The 18,457-nt window shown below is 39.9% G+C and overlaps 2 protein-coding genes and 1 long non-coding RNA gene across 10 annotated transcripts; 1 reads left to right on the top strand and 2 right to left on the bottom strand.

The window, feature by feature from the left end:
- Positions 1-4,054: 4,054 nt before the first annotated feature.
- Positions 4,055-5,182, top strand: LOC112716222 (uncharacterized). Its single transcript, XM_025768087.3, has 2 exons — positions 4,055-4,325; positions 4,451-5,182. Exons 1-2 carry the CDS (start codon positions 4,127-4,129, stop codon positions 4,912-4,914), a joined length of 663 nt encoding a protein of 220 aa, XP_025623872.1. The 5' UTR covers positions 4,055-4,126; the 3' UTR covers positions 4,915-5,182.
- Positions 5,183-6,040: 858 nt separating this feature from the next.
- Positions 6,041-9,991, bottom strand: LOC140175887 (uncharacterized). 8 transcript variants are annotated; one of them, XR_011866854.1, is made up of 8 exons: positions 9,856-9,991; positions 9,528-9,746; positions 9,360-9,455; positions 8,628-8,707; positions 7,019-7,047; positions 6,838-6,915; positions 6,698-6,753; positions 6,041-6,553 (listed from the first exon to the last, which is right to left on the bottom strand). It is a non-coding gene; the product is annotated as an uncharacterized lncRNA (long non-coding RNA). The 8 variants fall into 8 exon arrangements; XR_011866853.1 differs by having other exon boundaries at positions 9,535-9,746; XR_011866855.1 differs by having other exon boundaries at positions 9,547-9,746.
- Positions 9,992-13,606: 3,615 nt separating this feature from the next.
- LOC112717859 (uncharacterized) lies at positions 13,607-14,925 on the bottom strand. The gene is made up of 2 exons (XM_025769787.1): positions 14,795-14,925; positions 13,607-14,351 (listed from the first exon to the last, which is right to left on the bottom strand). The coding sequence occupies exons 1-2, from the start codon at positions 14,923-14,925 to the stop codon at positions 13,607-13,609; spliced, it is 876 nt and encodes a 291-aa protein (XP_025625572.1).
- Between the last annotated feature and the right edge of the window lie 3,532 nt (positions 14,926-18,457).

Here is an 18,457-nt window from a genome sequence, read left to right as displayed (position 1 = left end):
TTAACAAAGGTAGCATATACGAACGAGACAGATGCAACCAGCAGGCTGACAAGTACATATGAAATCCGTGGATTTTATTACGCATAGTACGCAGTCCGGACCTTACAAGAATTATATGGTAAAAGGTGTTAACCTAATTAACATGTGTTACCGTGCAGGCTAGGGTTAAAAGTCACTACACTTACCACTTGCGTCATAGCAAGTTTTCTTGCCTCGGTCTCTGTTGTACACTTTAACGAGTCAAAGTACATCAGCCTCTGGCAGCGAACATCCACAACCATCAAGTACCAGTGTCCGTCCGTCCACATTGGTTGAAAGATCTGTTATTCGCAATGTTGAAAGATCTGTTAGTCGCAACGGGAGCAGAAAAGGTTTCTTATGGTAAATTAAGTTACGACTGTTAGAATCACGTCTTCCACCAGTAACGGGATTCGTTTTCAAACCTCGGTAACCTTGTCGACCTTGCACCTCATATGCTTGGTCACAACCGCGTCTATGTTAGCCTGCGTCATACGCGTTCCTTGTAGGGCATCTTGCTGTGGTGAGATCAAACATCGTCCCTTATTAGTGAGGAAAACCGATTGTCTCAAAAAAGGTTAATCATAACAGACTCGTTATGAAGAGTTAATCAGACATTGTGCATGCTGTTACATTTGTCGTGACTCACCATGATCATTGTCGGAATGAACCACTGGTGCTGGCTGGAGGTCTTCGACAACATCGTTGCCACGATTGTAATAACCTGAAAATTAAGGGATGAGCTTATGAATTGTGACATGCGAACTGCGGCCGCACCCGACTAGTAAGACAACAACTATTGAATGAAGGTACACAAAAGCACTCACGTCATCCATAACTCTTTCATTCGAAGCAAGTGTTAATAATGCTGTCCTATCCGCAAAACAGTGACCAACGTCGGCCAGAATTTCACTAGAAACGAATTAGTGACATCGGCAGAAACATACAAGAAGAACCGGGTTAGTGTAATTGGAAGAGCAACGTGTAACGAAAGAGGGCATATGGCGGACCTAGTTGTCGCCTAACCATGTTGGGTTCTCCTAAAGTATTATGTCAATCAGGGTTTATGGCAGCACAAATGAGCCAATGCACCGTACAACATAAATGACTGAAAACATTCGATATACCTCTTCGGAAGATCCTTGCTGAAGATGTACGTAGCAACGGCAAGCTCAACCCCTGCGAGGTCCATACTCCGGGTTGGTACGAAAGCTAGGTTAAAGGCCTAACTCAAACAGTGGAAACCACAAACAGTGTTGTCTTAGTCACTAAGTTTTTCGAATGGTCAATAAATACATGAATCAAAACCTAACCTTTGGGATATTCTCCGCAAGCATGCATACAAGAGCCGATTCGTGAACAACTCCATCGCTGCCAACCGGGGCGAGGTAATTGTAGTGCTTCTGTAAGCAGTTAGAGGGGCCCGGCGACTTGCTACGTGGACGCCGTGGATGTCGACTACGCCGACCTCGTTCACCGGTAAGATCGACCTGGCAGGGATCACAGGGGCAATAGTTAGGGAAATTTAAAAAGGAAAGGGATGGTGAAAGGAACACCTCGATTACGAGTTGAATTAGTTGTTGACGAAGCTAGGAGTTACCAAGTTAGGGTTTTTTTTCGGCTGCGTCTTGGCTCGGATGGTCCGTTGATTGCGAGGGGCTCTCTTCGATTTCTTGGATCTGAAAAGCATGTGATCCATGCTAAACTTTCCATCTAGTGTTGGCGCATAGGTCGGATCATGGTGCTGCGACGGCTTTGTCTCTTGAGAAATAGGATCGTTGTCTACCAAATCCTCAGTTCGCAGCCGCCGCTTTGGCGGAATCCCATTCTGACACGGGCACCGAAGTTTCCTTTCCTGGTCACATTATTGCTCCGTATCCTGAATCTTCGCCAACATAGTCAACGCCTTCCGAAAATCTGAGACAACCTGGTTGTTTAGGCAAATGCATTCGGTGAGCCTTCGAATTTCTTTATTTAGGCCAGAAACGCTGGTGACAACACTGAGCGCGATAGGGCTGCAATTCTGTTTTGAGAACAAGTTCACGGCGTTCATAACTATACATGTTTCAATGCAGCAGTTCATAGGGTTTACCAAAGTAATGGCTGGTAGGGTCACGTATATATTCTTACGTTTTCAACGCGCGCGCAGGAGGATACAGTAGGTGCAACGGACAGACCGTGATCCTCATTGGGTCGCCGAGGTAAGCTGCGAAAATGAGGAAGCACAATGTCAATCCATTGACATTAAAATAGAACAGGTTTACTATAGGAATGATAAATAGCGGTACAGGAGAGGTAACAAACCTCTTGGTATGGTCTGCGGTTGCTTGTCTGGCGCAGGAACGCGTCGACTCAGACTGGGTATGCGACCAAGGACGGACAGTAACCGGAGGTTCGGAGAAACCATACCGCGAGGGGGACCTTATTATTGTCTTGCTTCTTCCACGCCTGCAAACAGCATGTAAGTGCGCGATTTAGGGATAAAAAAATCGGTTACCATTTTGCACAACTGCGCCTAATGTCTAACGAAAACTATATCCAACTCAGATGTTACCAATCTTTTTCTTTTATGTTTAGGTCGGATCAAGTTAAACGATGTTACGTTTTACTTACCACACTTTTCCAAGGCCTACTAGGTGTTAAGCACTCACTTCCAGGTATAAGGAAAAAAAAGTTTTATACCAGGCCCATTTATGTTATTTACTTGTTGGCCCATAAAAGCATACTCAAGAAAAAGTTTATTGACCCAAGCGGGAATGCGTTTATTTTTTTTGGGTTTGCCATCGAAATCCAACTTAACCCTGGCTGAACATTTTTTTGGAGTAAATGTCGAAAAATAAATCGTTCTTTTTATTCTTTGGGTAAAAAAGAAAAAAACAGTTCCCATTGGTTCTGCCCAAAACGCTTTTCTCATGCTGTATTGGCGTGGGGAGATACGCCGCCTCAGACTGTGCCGCCTTGGCCAGTCGTCAACGGCGGGGTGGACGTCCCCCGTAGAAATGAAGTGTAATTTTGTGATTAATTTCAAGGCCAATCTACGGTGCATCCACGTATGACCGTTTTGGGGAACGTTTAATGACACAATGTTTTGAATAGTTACCTCTGTGAAGAATGATTTCAGCCTCCACCCCCTTTGGATGACACGGGGCTATGCCTGGAATCAACATCTTCCCTCTGCGAGGACATGTGACCTGACGAGTAGTTTCGAGAAGTGGAAAGTATCCCTACCTGTTAGCCGTCAGAGATTCCCAACAGATACCCCACAGTATGACTCTCAAATGAAAAATCAGTGTTCCGCAAGAAACAGCTGAAAACCTCAGAAATTTAGGGTTTTTGTAACACTCCCCCTATTTCGGGGCTATGACGTAGACTCCGTTAGTTGTGGGTGGTCCTTGGCAACGCGACGAATCTGACCCAGCAAGACAAGTTCACATGCATTGATGTTGGCGTGGCTAGACAGTGGAAGTGTATCTCCTATGCCTGGGACTCAGATCTCTGATCCCTTCAGCCAGGTCATTTTTCCATTGAAAAACCTAACTGGAATTTCATAAAACCAGGCTAGCGAAGGTTGCTTTTGATCCAAGGTTCTTGGTTCGAGACATTGTGGTGATATTTTGAAAATTCTTTAAAGCAGACCAGTTTGGTTAGAGCTTGTTATATATATATATATATATATATATATATATATATATATATATATATATATATATATATATATATATATATATATATATATGTTTACTGATGAATGTGATATATTTTTTTATGTAAGTAATCTTTTCAAGAAAATGTAATTGTTAATCTATTACGTTTTTAAAACATCTTAAATCAGTGGACTTTATCTAAAACACAGTATGAAAACATCTTTAAAAAAAGACGTTTCAGGCGACTTTATCTAAAGAATAAATACCGGGCCATATGGAGTGAATGTTATTGTGAACTGAGTCAGCAAGAAACGTGAAAAACCTAAGCAGTGGACAACTCATATATATATGGGGAGCCCTGCACAAGTTCAGGTCATACTCTTTGTGTTGGCAATAAACCTGACGTCGTGGTCAAACTTACAACAAGGACACACAACTTCTTGTCACACCGTGGAGAGGAAGGGATGTCCAACACCAACCCTGTTCAAGCCACTTTTGAAGAGGCAGCATCGATGGAGCACATCCGCACTCTGATCGCAGAAGCACGTGGCGATGGCCTGGATCCGGTCTTCGTTGCTGAGCGTGTGAGACAGCAGCGGTGGGTGTCCGAAAACCCCGATGAGGTGGCCAGGCTCATAAGCAACACACGGAGAAACGGACCAGGTATTGTATCTCACCTTTTTCACGCAGACTTGCTCCGACCTTGTTCGGTGACCACGTCATTATGACTGGATCCCGGTTATTACATTTCCGTTAACACTGTTAACCTATTTTCTTGGTATATGTAGCCGACGAGATGATCCCAGATCGTGACTGGAGCAAGGTCGTTGGTTGGAGGAGCCGCCAAACATCCTTAAGACTAGTATGCAAGGAGCTCTCTAGGCCTGCTCCTTATTACCAGACCCAAACACGACACTTCACTGTTGTCGGCAATGTTCACAGGTTTTTCATTTTGGTCCCTCCGGGAGTGCGTACCGGTGCATTGTCTGCAGTTGGCAGATTCTCGACGGACCCTCACCTTGCTCGGGAGGATGCGGCGGCAGAGATGATCCGGGTCTTGCTGGAGATATCCGGAAAGCATCTTGATGATTACAACTACGACCTTCTAGACGAGGCGCTGTCAGTCAATTACGAACTACAATGGGAGATCGGGGCGGTGAAGTCCAGCTACAAGGAGCTCCGGTCCTCCTATAGGTACGTTCTCTGCTGTAACAACTCGGAATTGGTAGACTCCGACTCGGACTCTTCTTAATACCATCCTGACGATCGACTTTCGACATCAGTGCCTGCTAAATTAACTGGGCAACCACCGGTTTTAAGCATCCATGTGTGTATCCTCCATGAACTACATCGACCATGTCTTTAATAGTTCCGTGTATGTTGTTCTACTTATCGTGATATTTTTAATTTCTGTCTCATTGTATTCTGTCCATTGGGAGGATGAACAAGTGAAGAGGGTTTTTTATTGATAGTGTTAAATTAAATTTGTCAACCTAATCTCTTCCCCAAAATTCGGTTTCCAAAACTGGAGATCCTCACTAAGACATGAAATTTAGACGAACGCGCAGACAACAACAAAACGCTGACTAAACCGTAAGTGAAAGACCTAAGCAAATGGTATCCAGTGTGAAAGTGCACCCACGGGAGCATGCTCAAATTACTAAAGGGTTCATGTTGTTTGTACCATAAAAGTTTAAACCCGGACACCCAAATAACCAGCTCCTGAGTGGATCAACTTCAACCTCGAAGCTCTACTTCCCAAACTGTAAATCTTAATCGCTAATGTGTTTTATTTTTTTTCTCTCTTAAAAAAAGATAAATATATTTCTTCATGCTCAAAATGGTTTTAGAAAATCTTAACCTCCATATACTATTTTATTTTTATCAATTAAAGTATATTTAACATGTCCGAATAAATTGTATTGTATTTTTTATTACAAAACATAATAACAGAAAGGCAAATGATGAAAATAAAATGAGAAACATACTTGTATATCTAATTTAATAGTAACATTTAAATGTATAGAAAATATCCTTTTTCAGGGTAACATGTTCTGTCAAATTAATAATAATTTGTCTTAATGAATTGGTTACAATAATGCATACTTTAAAAATAAGTGTTTTTGTTACGTTAATGTCATTAACTATAGTTAGACGATATCGACAATAATTTTATAGTATTATAGTTATGTAATTTACGAACTTAGCTACTTTTTACTAATTTTATTAGTTAAACTAATACGATCCGAGAAAGTAGTAAAACTTTAAACTAATTTAATTAATTATATGGATATGGTTGCATCTAAAATAATAACCGCTGCAGAGATTGAATGGATAGGATAGACGACATAAATTTGAAAGAAAAGCATAGCGTTCAATGCCAGTAGTAAATATGTCACCATAAGCATATTAATTAATTAAGATTACATAAGAGTCTCATGGGCTGACCACAAAGTTGGAAATTTAAGTAAACACACCAAAACATTTACTTAGTCATGATCTTTGGGCTTTACATGTACAATAAAGTGCAGGCCCAAGTTATTAACACCGTGTTGGTTGTAACAGTTGAACGATCCTAATAACAAACTGGCATGACACCCAACAAAAAAATTGAATAAGAATGCTTGACAAATTGTGTGATGCGAAACAGTCAACTTTTGGTACTAACATGTAAACATTTTTTCCTACACCAAATGGCCCTTATTCAAAAGTGACAAGAATTCATTTTAAAAAGACAACGAATGTCCCGCAATGTGTTTGCTCGCATGAGACTCAGACTTATTGTGCTCGTCATTTGACTGTATTCCGAATTTAGTGGTTAGAAAGTAAGTTTGTCGACCAGCCCAGGTAACCGGCATATCACGCTTGTCGTTCGAGTAGTGGGAGGATCCCTGTACAACAAAAAGGAAATCGAATTAACTAACTGGAATACAATGTCCAGGTAGTAAACCAAAAATTACAACATCAACTCACAACACCTAAGTAACACAAAAGGAACAGACAGGAACCAAAAAATCAGCAAGCTTAAAACTTACAGCAAGTCAACCGGTGTCTGAATTCCGTGATTCTCCACATAGTATCTCATTGAGACCTGAAAATTCCACTATCAGGGATAATCATGGTGTACCCACTTTTATGTGTTTAGCACGTTGTAATAATAAACAGTCAGACTCACCCAACATTTCTCATTCCACCACAACGTCAACAATGACGAGCTGCTGAAGAACGTGCGAGGATGTAAACTCGAAACAACCTGCACCACAAAAAAAATGCAAACTGAGGGGCTAACTGTCCTGAGCACAAAGGCCTGGCGTATTGCTCTAGTTGAAGACATCATGATTTACTACAAAAATCACCTTGCCTATCAATTGTTGCCCCCATGCTCCTTCATGTCCTCGTCAACAATCGGGGTGAGACATTAGCGACACCCGTATTAGATATTTCCGAAAAAATTGTATGTAACACTTTTTCCCGAATAAAATGCAATACAATATTCCCTCAACAAAGAAGAAACACACATCATCATCACTCCAGTCTAATATTCAATTTTATGTGTCGACTGTAAATATCTTATTTAAGACGTCCTGCCGACTACAATCCTTCCCCTCGTTTTTTTAACAGAATTACCGGAAAGGATTATCAAATCCAATATCGTTGGATTTTTCAGCCGCGGATGGAATAAAAGCAAAATGGATCAAGAAAGAAGATGTTAGTGTTTGGCTGAATGCAGCTTGGCAAGGAATTGTGGAGCTATACAGGTTAAAACATCAATATTTTGTAATTTTTAAGTATCATGGTGAATCTAAATTTAATCTCTTGGTGATCTGCTCGAATGCTTCGGAGATTGATCACTCAAGTTTGAGAGGTTTCCATAATGTTCACCACCATATGACTCGGAAAATTATTTCCCACAAAGTGGTGATCATCATGGAAACGAATCAAACTCGAATTATCAATCTTCGAGTCACTCAAATAGATCACCACGAACTTAAATTTAGATCCACCAAAACACTTAAAAATCACAAAATATTGATGCCCTAAACCCAATAACTTTACAACCCTACCAACATTCGTTGAACCAAATACTAATATCCTCTTTCTTACTCCATTTTACTTTTATTCCTTCCCCAGCTGCTACCTTCACCGATATCGGATCCGACAACCCTCTCCAACAATCCTTTAAAACCATCCGATTTACCGCAGCACGTACTCAAATAATATCTACCAACAGGCACAACAGGCACAGATAACTAAACCATACAACAGTATTCTCTATTCTAAAGACTTTTTATTGATGAAATAATTTAATCTGGATTTAATGCAACTTAAACAAGTCGTCAGTGATTATTTTGGTTTTTTTTTGTCAACAAACTATTTACATGCCATGATGCGTTGTGTAAAGTGACATGTGTAGTCATGTGATTAGGAGAGTGGATTTTTTTGTGTATTGTTGTAGTTAGAACATGTATATACGATGCTATATAAGTATATACTACTGAAAATTAAAATTCAAATTGTCTTTCTTTTCTCTTGGAACACAAATTTAAAGGCAGCATCATAAACAATATTTAGGAGATATTACTATGACTTACACTAAACATAACTACACAACAACTCCATTGCACCTTATGAATTATTTGAACTATAATTGAGTCTTGAAGATGATTCATTTTTATAAGAGTCATAATTGTATCATCTATCTTACCATTATTACCTTCAGGTTTCATGATACCTTTGTCGGCAAATTCTTTAAACTAAGCATTTCTTTAATGTTAAAACATGGTATTTTAAGCAACAATGCAAAGTTTTTTTTACACACTTCAATCGTCTTTTTCACTGTGCATCTTAAGATTGAACTTATAATTTTTTAATTTTGCCAATCCTTATAATTAGAATTCGAAAGAGAAAAAAATTATTCTTATCCACAATGACTTTGTACGCAATAGAAATTATTAAAATACTAACCAATTCATGAATAAGGATAGGAGGAGGGAACCACGAGCCGCCTCAACAAATTTGGAGCTGCTATTCTGTCTTGAATTGGTCTTCGCGTGATTCCATCGGGTTAGAGACAAAGCATTACAATGCGGAGGGACCGAAAAGGCAATCAGAAACAGAAAATCGGATTACTAAGTAATATGAATAATCCACTACCCCATGAACATGGACAGCAAAAACCAACTACACTAACAATCATCAATCATAAAAACCAATTGTGTAATACAATTCCCCCGACACACAATGCGGGGGGACCAGATAAGCAATCAAAACAGACAATCCAATTAGATAGGACTCTCAAAAATCGATCAGCCGATGAACATTGATGGAAAATCCAACAACAATAAAAATCATGATTCGTAAAAACTGCTTATATAATCTAATTCCCCTGGCACAGAACCTTCTTTTTATGTTCCGTTCCATCAACGAAGACTGCCCTTACATTAATTAACAGTAGATATTCAACTTTACTTTTTTTCTAAACTAATCCATTGCCTTTACTTTTTTTCTAAGCTAATCCATTGCCTTCTCAATAAAACAAGATGCAAGCATCAAGGTAACTCGTTGCAATTCATACATGTCAACATATATTAAAAGTATTTTAAAAGCAATGAATTTACATAAATTTAGGTTTAGAATATGATTCTCTAACTTATAAATAACATAGTCCCCATAACAGTATGGAATTTGTTAGTTTACCTGGATTCATCAACAATAAGCTTCCAGTTCGTATATGATTGAAGTAACAAAGCACCAACAGCACAATATCGGTTACGGGTCTGCATCACTCATCGCCTACACAACAACAACATCCTATAATAAAAATAAGTATATAAAATTAAAAAAAAATACATCCGTTGGACCAACCTTTCACCTCATTCATTACCAAGATTAACCTATCTGAAGAAATATTCCTGGTTCAATGTACCTTTATTCAAGTTCTACTGTACGCCACCTACACAGATCCATCTTTAGTGTGCATCCCAAGGGTAATCGCCCTCATCAAAGCTCCGGATCTCTTCCTCCTTATCCAACGGTGTCTTTGTTCCGAGGTAATCCAGATCTCTCCGCCACTTATAGCCCCACCTCACAATTAATCAAACAATGAACCACATCAACACACAGCGGCATTACAATATAAAAAACGCATAAATTCAGACTTCTGAAATACCAAACGACAAGGGTGAGGAGTTACCTTAAAGCCTTGAGTGTTACATACGTTACAAGGGATCGACGTTTCTCCTTCTAGGTGTGATGAACTGGGGTTAGGGTTCTCCTTCTTATAGAACGGCGGCTGCTACATTCTCTTTAAACCTATTACATTTTACCCGTCTTGGGCTAAGGCCAAACAAAATAACCGGAACCGATTTCTCTTTCAACCCAAGCCCAATTCCCACTTCATCATCCGCGAACACTGTTCACGTACCACAAAGCCACTTCTTCCAATTGCTGCTGCCACCCATGCTGCCCAAAACCAAAAACCAAACAACATAGGCCCAGCCCAGTTCCGTGTCCAGTTCGGGTTTTGTTACCTATATTCCTTCTACCCTGTTTTCATTAGCCGGCTACTATTTTCATAACTAAGGCAGACAGGCTTACAAAGCTCTGCCAAGCCTGTTCCCTCAAAGCAATCTTCTTGCCACTTGTCAACAAGTCATCCAATCTGTATCTATTAATCTGTATCATATAATTGGCCATAAATTATTAACGTAAAGTGATTTTTAACATACATCTAATTACATAATATTATATTTAAAAAATAATTATCTTTTATATTAACAGTATAAATAATTATCTAAAAAAATATAACTATATAATTGTATAAATTATTTTATACGATATATTAAAATTAAACTCTAAATTATAATATTATATTTCTAGTTTAATTTGTATACAGTGTTAATATAAAATAATTTTATATGAATAATTTATCGTATATTAATACATCGAAAAAGTAACTAATTTTTAACGGATTTTTATTTTAATAAAAAAATTAATTATAATAATTATTGAAATAAATAATTTAAACAATATTTACTAAAATAAATATTTTTTTATCTGGTTTACATGTATTTTTAAAAAATTTTTTTGAAAATAATAAAAAATATTAATAATATCAATAATCCAAACTTTTAACATGCAAATGGTATATAAAAAAGTTGATAGAAAAGATTAAAATGGATATGTTTGATCAATTAGTATAAAAAAATATATAAAAAATTCTAGATTAAATTATGATCCAAATGAATTGAGTTAAATTTGAAAAATAAAAATAACTGTTTCTCAATTATTAGGAGATGTTGACAGGATAGTGAGAGGAGAATTGAAACGATTATCTTCCACATGGGTGGGAGATAAAAAAAACGATCATTTTTATTGGCAAACGGCTAACTACGTGGAAAATAGCCATCTCAATTCTTTTTCCATTATCTCATCAATCTCTCCTAACAATTGTCAAACGGTTATTTTTATTTTTCAAATTTAAATCAATCCATTTAGATCCTAATTTAATTTAAAAATTTTTATGTATATTTTTTTTAAAGGAGAAGAGCTCAACACACTAAGGTAGAGCATACAGGATCAAACCAAAAAAGAAGACTAACCACTCCCGAAAAATCCTACCCCAAAGAACCATCATCCCCACGTCATCTCTGGCATAGCCATCAACAACCCTAGGGATGCATACCTCTCTATTCATCACAGGACGGTCATTGAGATGATCTCGTCAACGCCTTTACCTTCATTCTGAAAAATCCTCCTATTTCGCTCCATCCAAATATGCCAGATAATCGCGCAGAAGCATCTCAGGCGCTGCTTCCGGTCTTCCTTTCTTCTCGTCTCATTTGTCCAACTCAGAAAATGGTCCTTCACTAGTTCTGGGAAGACCCAGGGTCGGCCAAACGCAGATATCCATGCACTCCACACCTGCCAAGCAAAATCACAGCCAAGAAACAAGTGATGGACCTACTCATCATCCTTATTACACAAGACACAATGCTTATCATCATGGCTAATAATTCTGAGGCGGCTTAGCCGTTCCTTTGTATTCACCCTGCCAACCAGGACAAACCACACAAATAGCTCTACTCTTGGTAGAGCCAACCCTTTCCAGATGGTCTTCGTGAAGCTGTAACTGGTAACATCCTCTGATAGCATTCTTTCTTGTAGCACCTGCACAAAGGAGTTAGTCGAAAAATACCAAGTCTATCATATTTTCACACGACTCTATCCTCCCTATTATTCACTAGCCTCACAAGTCTCAACACCTCATGTAACTGACTCATGAGTTCTAACTCCCACTGAAAAAGCTCACGCCTCCACTGGAAGTTCCAAACCCACTCTAGCCCATCCCAAACCCCACAATCCCCTCTATCCGACCCACATTTGTTTGAAACAGAGAAGAGTCTTGAAAATCGATCTTTCAAGGAACCACAATGCAACCAAACATCCTCCCAAAACCGAGTCCTTCTTCCGTCACCAACCTCCATAGTTAGACTTGTAATCATCTTGTCCCTCAGATTCTGCAACTTGAATCCTATATGGCAAATATCCTTCCAAAGGCCTCCTCTAGTAGGGAGCACTTGCATGGATAGTAACTCATTTGGCCTCAATTTATTACATGAACAGACCACCTTCTTCCACAAAGGGCACTCTTCCTTCGCAAAACGCCACCACCACTTGAACAACAGTGCGGTGTTCCGAATCATAGCTCTCCAACTCCCAGCCCACCAAATTTTTTAGGGGCCTACACCAACTCCCATTTCACCAACACCATGCCCTGTCTCCCGTCCTCCTTACTCCACAGAAATCTTCTTTGTAGGGAAATCAGCTTCTCTGCAACTGCTTTCGGCATCTTGTATAGGCTCAGATAATACACTGGTAAGCTACTCAAGACAGATTTTATAAGCACCAACTTCCCCGCTTTGTTTAGCACCCTAGCTTTCCAGAGGCTTAGTTTCTCCTCCACCTTATCAATGACAGGCTTTCAGGTCTTAACCAACCTTGGATTAGCTCCTAAGGAGACTCCAAGGTATTTAACAGGGAGGGTGCCTTCCTTGCAACCCCAGAAACTACACATATATTGTACCCACTGCTCTTCACAATTGAGTGGAATTAAGCTGGACTTGTCAAAGTTGATACTGAGCCCTGACATTAACTCAAACTAGCGCAGCAGCCGCTTGTAATTCTGCATAGTCTCATCATCTGGTGGGCAGAACAGGATAGCGTCGTCAGCAAACTGAAGGTGTGAGAGCTCCACACTGTCTCGACCCACCACCAAATGGGAGATACGGCCATTCCTTATTGCCTCACCAATTATTCTATGCAGTACATCCACAACCAACACAAATAAGAACGGAGAAAGCGGATCCCCTTGTCTCAAGCCCCTTTCTATTTTAAATGGTTTAGTTGGTGATCCATTAATCAAAACTGACATCGAAGCTATGGTTACACACTCCATAACCCAAGTCCTCCACCTGCGACCAAACTCCATCTTTTCCAGTACAATATCTACAAAGCTCCACCTGACTCTGTCATAAGCCTTTTAAAAATCTAGCTTGATTATGGCTGCCTTTCCCTTTCTCCTTTTAAACCAATGCACCGTTTCACATGCTATGAGAACCCTATCATGAATTTTTCTACCTTGTACAAATGCACTCTGAGTCTCCCCTACTAGCCCAGGCATCACTGCTCTCATCTTCCTAACAAGTACATTTGAAATGACCTTATACACACACTCAACCATACTAAAAGGCCTGAGGTCTTTCATCTCCTTCGCACCAGTGAACTTTGGGGCTAGCGCCACCCACGTAATATTGGAATCTGTGGGTAGCCTGGCTGTCTGAAAAAACTCCATAACCGCTCCCGTGAATTCCGTTCCAATCTCATCCCAACATCACTTAATGAAGTTCATGTTGAACCCATCACATCCTGGCGCCTTCGAGGACTCACAATCCCACTGCCTGTCTAATTTCCTCAGCTGATGGCATCACCTCCAAGGACCCCGATTCTTCCTCATCTATCCTTCTAACCACCCCATCTCTGAACCCCAGTAAAGGAGAGCTCTCCTGATGATACAGATCTTTATAAAACTCTCTAATAGCTACTTTAATTCTAGCTTGGTTCCTTATCAGTCTGCCATTAACTACCAGATTATCAATCCGATTATTTCTCCTTCTTGACGACGCTATATTATGGAAGTACCTTGTGTTTCTGTCCATCTCCTTGGCTTGCTGAGATCGAAACATTTGCTTCCAGTGGATTTCTTTCCTCACATACCATCGCTCACAGCAAGTAACTAGTGCTTTCCTTCTAGCCTCCATAGTAGCATCATACACTCCAGCATTTGCCATATCATCAACCTTTTTTATCTCTTCCTCAAGCTTCAATATCTTACTATTCATGTCACCAAAGTTGTTCTTGTGCCAACTTCTCAACGGACCCATTAGCGCCTTCAATTTATCTGTAAATTGCAACTCCCCTAAATCCCTCCATTCCTCCTTAACCATTCGAAGGAAGCCGTCATGTGTGAACCACGCATCAAGACTCCGAAAAGGCCTAGGACCTCCCTTCATCCTCCGATCCTCCACAATAACAGGGCAGTGGTCCGATAAGCCTCTTGGTCCTTCTCGTAGCCGAGTCTCAAAGAACTCTTCTAACCATTCCACACTTACCAACACTCTATCAAGTCGACTGCACGAACGACCTCAAAACCAAGTGAACTTGCGATCTGTAAGTGGCAAGTCCACTAAGTGCACGTCCTGAATCCAATTCTTGAACTCTTCTGCGGATACAGACAGATTAACAGTACCTTTTCGTTCCTCTGCATGCACTATCTCATTAAAATTCCCAAAAAGCAGCAGGGGATCTAGCACAACCCATCAATGTAACTCAACTCCTCCCACATCTGGCTTTTCTCTTCTCTACTATGTGCACCGTATATCAAGAGAAAAGTATAGTTGAAGCTATTCTTTAGCACAACACCTTTAACACATAACCATCTTTCTCCCTTATAGCAGTTGTTCATATGAAAAAAAGTGTCGTCCCAAATCATCAACAGTCTCCCGGATGCACCGTCCGACCCTACATATTCCCACCCTGTCCCAGAACCTCCCCAAATCCTATTGACGTCTAACCTTGTCACAACCTGTCTCTTAGTCTCAATCAAGCCTAATATGCTCAGGTTAAATTTATTTTTCAAATCCTTCACCATTCTCATCTTCCTATCACCCCGCAACCCCCTAACATTCCAAGAACAGAAAGTCATTTTGAACTATTCGTACACACCTGGTTTTTAGTTTTTGGTCTGCATCGTCGCAACTTCGCCTTTTGTTTCACCAATTTCTTCTTTTGTGCTATTTCTTCATTTTGAGCCTAAAGGATTGCTATTATGTCATCTTCCTCATTGCATAGTAAAGTCCTTGATTCCAAAGCCAGCTCCAAGGTTTTTTTATTTTCCAATAATTGCTCCTCCAAGTGCTGTTCATTCGTCTGCACCCCATCAACCTGATTACTGTTCAAGTCCAGCGTATTAGTGGTCATCTTTCGCTTCGTACCCCCCTTTTCAGCCTGATTACTACATGCACCCCCTAATCCAGCAACCCCATCAGCCATGCTTACCTCTCCCTCTTCCACAGTAGCCTGACCGTCTCCATCCTCTTCACCTCTCACCGTTCCCGACTCCATTACAGCGCACTCCTGGTTCTCCGCCACTCGCCTGGAGGACTGTCTTCCTACTCGTCAAAATCTGTCCACCCAACATGACTCGCCCTAAGTCTTCTGCCGGTTCAGGGTCGGTCTACTTCGTCACTGACCTGCCGGCTCCCCAGATCGGAGCTCACCCGGCTCCCTCTGTTTCTAGCCCCATAGTAGGCGTCGCACTCCCCATCAAGGCAACGCACAGCGTTCTCGAGGGATCCCTGCTGCGCGTTTAGGAGCGCCTTGGCAAGTTGCAGATCGCGCTTCTCCCGACCTGGTTCAAGCCCAGCGCCTAATGGGTTGAGGCCCAGTCCAAAAGATCAGCCTTTCAGCCTCCTTTCGTTATACATGGCCGAAACCTTAGAGCAGCCTCCTTTTTTTCCTTTTTATTTTCCATAAGTTATTATCCGTTTCAGCCCATTAAGCATGGAAGAAAACTCACAAGTAACTGTACGATCTGATTCTCCATCATAACTGGAAGCGTTTTCGCACTCAAAATCCGGGATGTCTTGATTTACGCCATCAATGATTTGATTCATTACTATTTTTGTTCAATTTAATTTGCACTGCCCTTGACCCATTCATTTAAAAAATCGACAGAAATTATCAACCTACCCTCGTCATCTTCCCCTCCTCGGCTCACCACCATCAGCGGGGCTTCATCTTGCTCGGCTCCCTTTTATAAAAGCAGTCGCTTTTCCTACCAAATAACTCCCTCCGTACTCGTAGTTGCTATGTTCCGAAATAAACATTTAAATAAAGGGGAGATAGATTGCCCATTTAAAATAAACATGTTAACACGTTTATGTGAAAGTACGTAAATGCACGAAAGCACGTAAGTACGTTTTTTAAATATTAATTTTTAAATTTAAATTATATATATTTTAAATTTTGTTTGTTGCATAGGAGTACATAAAAGTTTGAAATATAATTTAAATATAATTATATTTCAAATTTTTTTTATTATATGGGTGTATATAAAAATTTGAAATATATTTAAATTTCGTTTGTTGTATAGGAGTATATTTAAATTATATTTTAAATTTATTGTTGAGTTAAGAAATTAACTAAATTAATTAGTGATGACAAACATTATTTTTGGGCAAAATAAATAATTAGTGTTAAGTGTCAATAATTATATGTTGCTAATTATTTATTATATGTTGCAGGCTAAAATGTTAATAGCCTAAAAGCAATCAGCAAGCTTATTGGGCTGAAAGCAAAAATAAAAAGCCCAAGCAAAAGCAAAGAAGGAAGCCAAAGAAATCAAATCGGGCCAAGAACACCAACACTCGATCCAAGCCCGATCTGGCTTCTTAATTTCAATTCCCTCCATGTTGCTCCAACCAAAGCAACGTTACCCTCCTCTCAGATCAAGTCAAATCAGCTTCAGAAAAAGTAAGAAAGAGAAAGAGAGAAAGAGCTTCTTCACCAAGCAAAACACCAAAGAAGCAAGAGAGAGAAAGGTTAAGCTTGATACACAGAAATCTAATCACAAAATTCAAACCAAATCAAGCTTAGGTTAAAGGTATTCCATCTTATCTTGCTTACATCAAATCTTCTTCTCTTCTTCCTAACTCTCTACTCTATCCGAAAATGGCATTCAAGAGAAAAGTTGATCTCTGCTCTTCACTGCTACAAATTCACAGACACAAGAGATTCTTGGGGACCAAGTTGCATCTCTATGGTTCAGATTTGGTTGACCATTGGAAAACAATTTTGGTTACTCCTTCATGGCTTTCGGTCAAGTTTGAGAAAGTCAGAAGCAAAGGTTCTACTTTGATGATTAAGGAGAAAAAGTGAATCTGTGGTGGGTGAAGCTCAAGACTCAAGATGTTGACCTTGGAAGAAGAACCCAGCAACATGCAAGGAGTTAAAAAGAAGTTTTTCTGTTCATTCAAAAAAAAAAGAAGGAGAGAAAACCAGAGTGTGAGAACAGTGTCTTGAAAAGGAGTTCCTCTACTTGGATAATGCTTACTTTCAAAGAAGCATTCGGCCAATACTGAAGAACTGTATCTGAGGTTTGCGAATCTGGTTTTGCACATAGCAAAGAGGCTGCTGATGAAGTCAATTTCCTTCATGTTTTACTGATTGTAATGTACTTTTCTAAGTTTATCTTTCTGTAATTTCTTGTGAGAAAAGGCATTGTGAGAAAGCTCAAGTAAAAGCCATGAGTGGAAAAAGGCTGAGTGAAACACGTGAGAGAAAAGTCTAGAGTTATTTTTCAGATTTCTTTAGGTGTGTTTATGTCTTGTATCTTGTACCAGTAAGGTATCCCTTTCTTAGTTGGGTTAGCACTAAGAGGTATAGTTAGGTATTAGCATAGCCAATGTCAAGTTAGGTTAGAACTTGAGTGTGAAAGGATTGGGTCAATCCTGTGTTATTGGTGTATGTAATACTGTTAACTATAGTGAAATTCTTCCATAGTTGTGGAGGAGACTGGATGTAGGTTGCATAGCACAAGGCAACCGAACCAGGATACTTGCTGATGTTAGCTCTTCTCTTCTCTGCTGTGTTCTGTTTTATGATTTTCATGAGACAAAAATAAATTGTCTCATAAATTTCCGCTGCTCAGATCAAACAGAATCAAAATAGCATAGGTGTTTAAAAAGGGAAATAACAGCAACGAAAAAGGAAGGCATAGATTCAACCCCCTTCTCTAAGCCTACCACAACCTTCAATTGGTATCAGGAGCTAAAGTCTGAAGAATCAAGCTTAACCGCTTGGAGCAAAGATCCAATGGCGAACAACTTGGGCACAACCACAGTTGCTTACACCTTCACTGAAGGCCAGTCAAACGGCCGGCCACCTTTCTTCAACGGAAAGAACTATTCCTACTGGAAAGAAAGGATAAGGATCTTCATTCAATCCATTGACTACAACCTATGGAAGATTGTTGTGAGTGGTCCCAAGATCCCAACAAAAACAAGTGCTGATAGAGTGGTGACTCTAAAAGAAGAAGCTGAATGGAATGAAGATGACAAGAAGAAGATAGAGCTGAACACTAAAGCAATCAACCTTCTTCATTGTGCTATCAGCTTTGAAGAGTACCGGAAGGTGTCTAGATGCAAGACAGCCAAAGAAATCTGGGAAAAACTCCA

This window comes from Arachis hypogaea, chromosome 10, assembly GCF_003086295.3.
Source record: "Arachis hypogaea cultivar Tifrunner chromosome 10, arahy.Tifrunner.gnm2.J5K5, whole genome shotgun sequence".
Taxonomy (NCBI): domain Eukaryota; kingdom Viridiplantae; phylum Streptophyta; class Magnoliopsida; order Fabales; family Fabaceae; genus Arachis; species Arachis hypogaea.
This window is presented reverse-complemented; position numbering and strand designations above follow the sequence as displayed.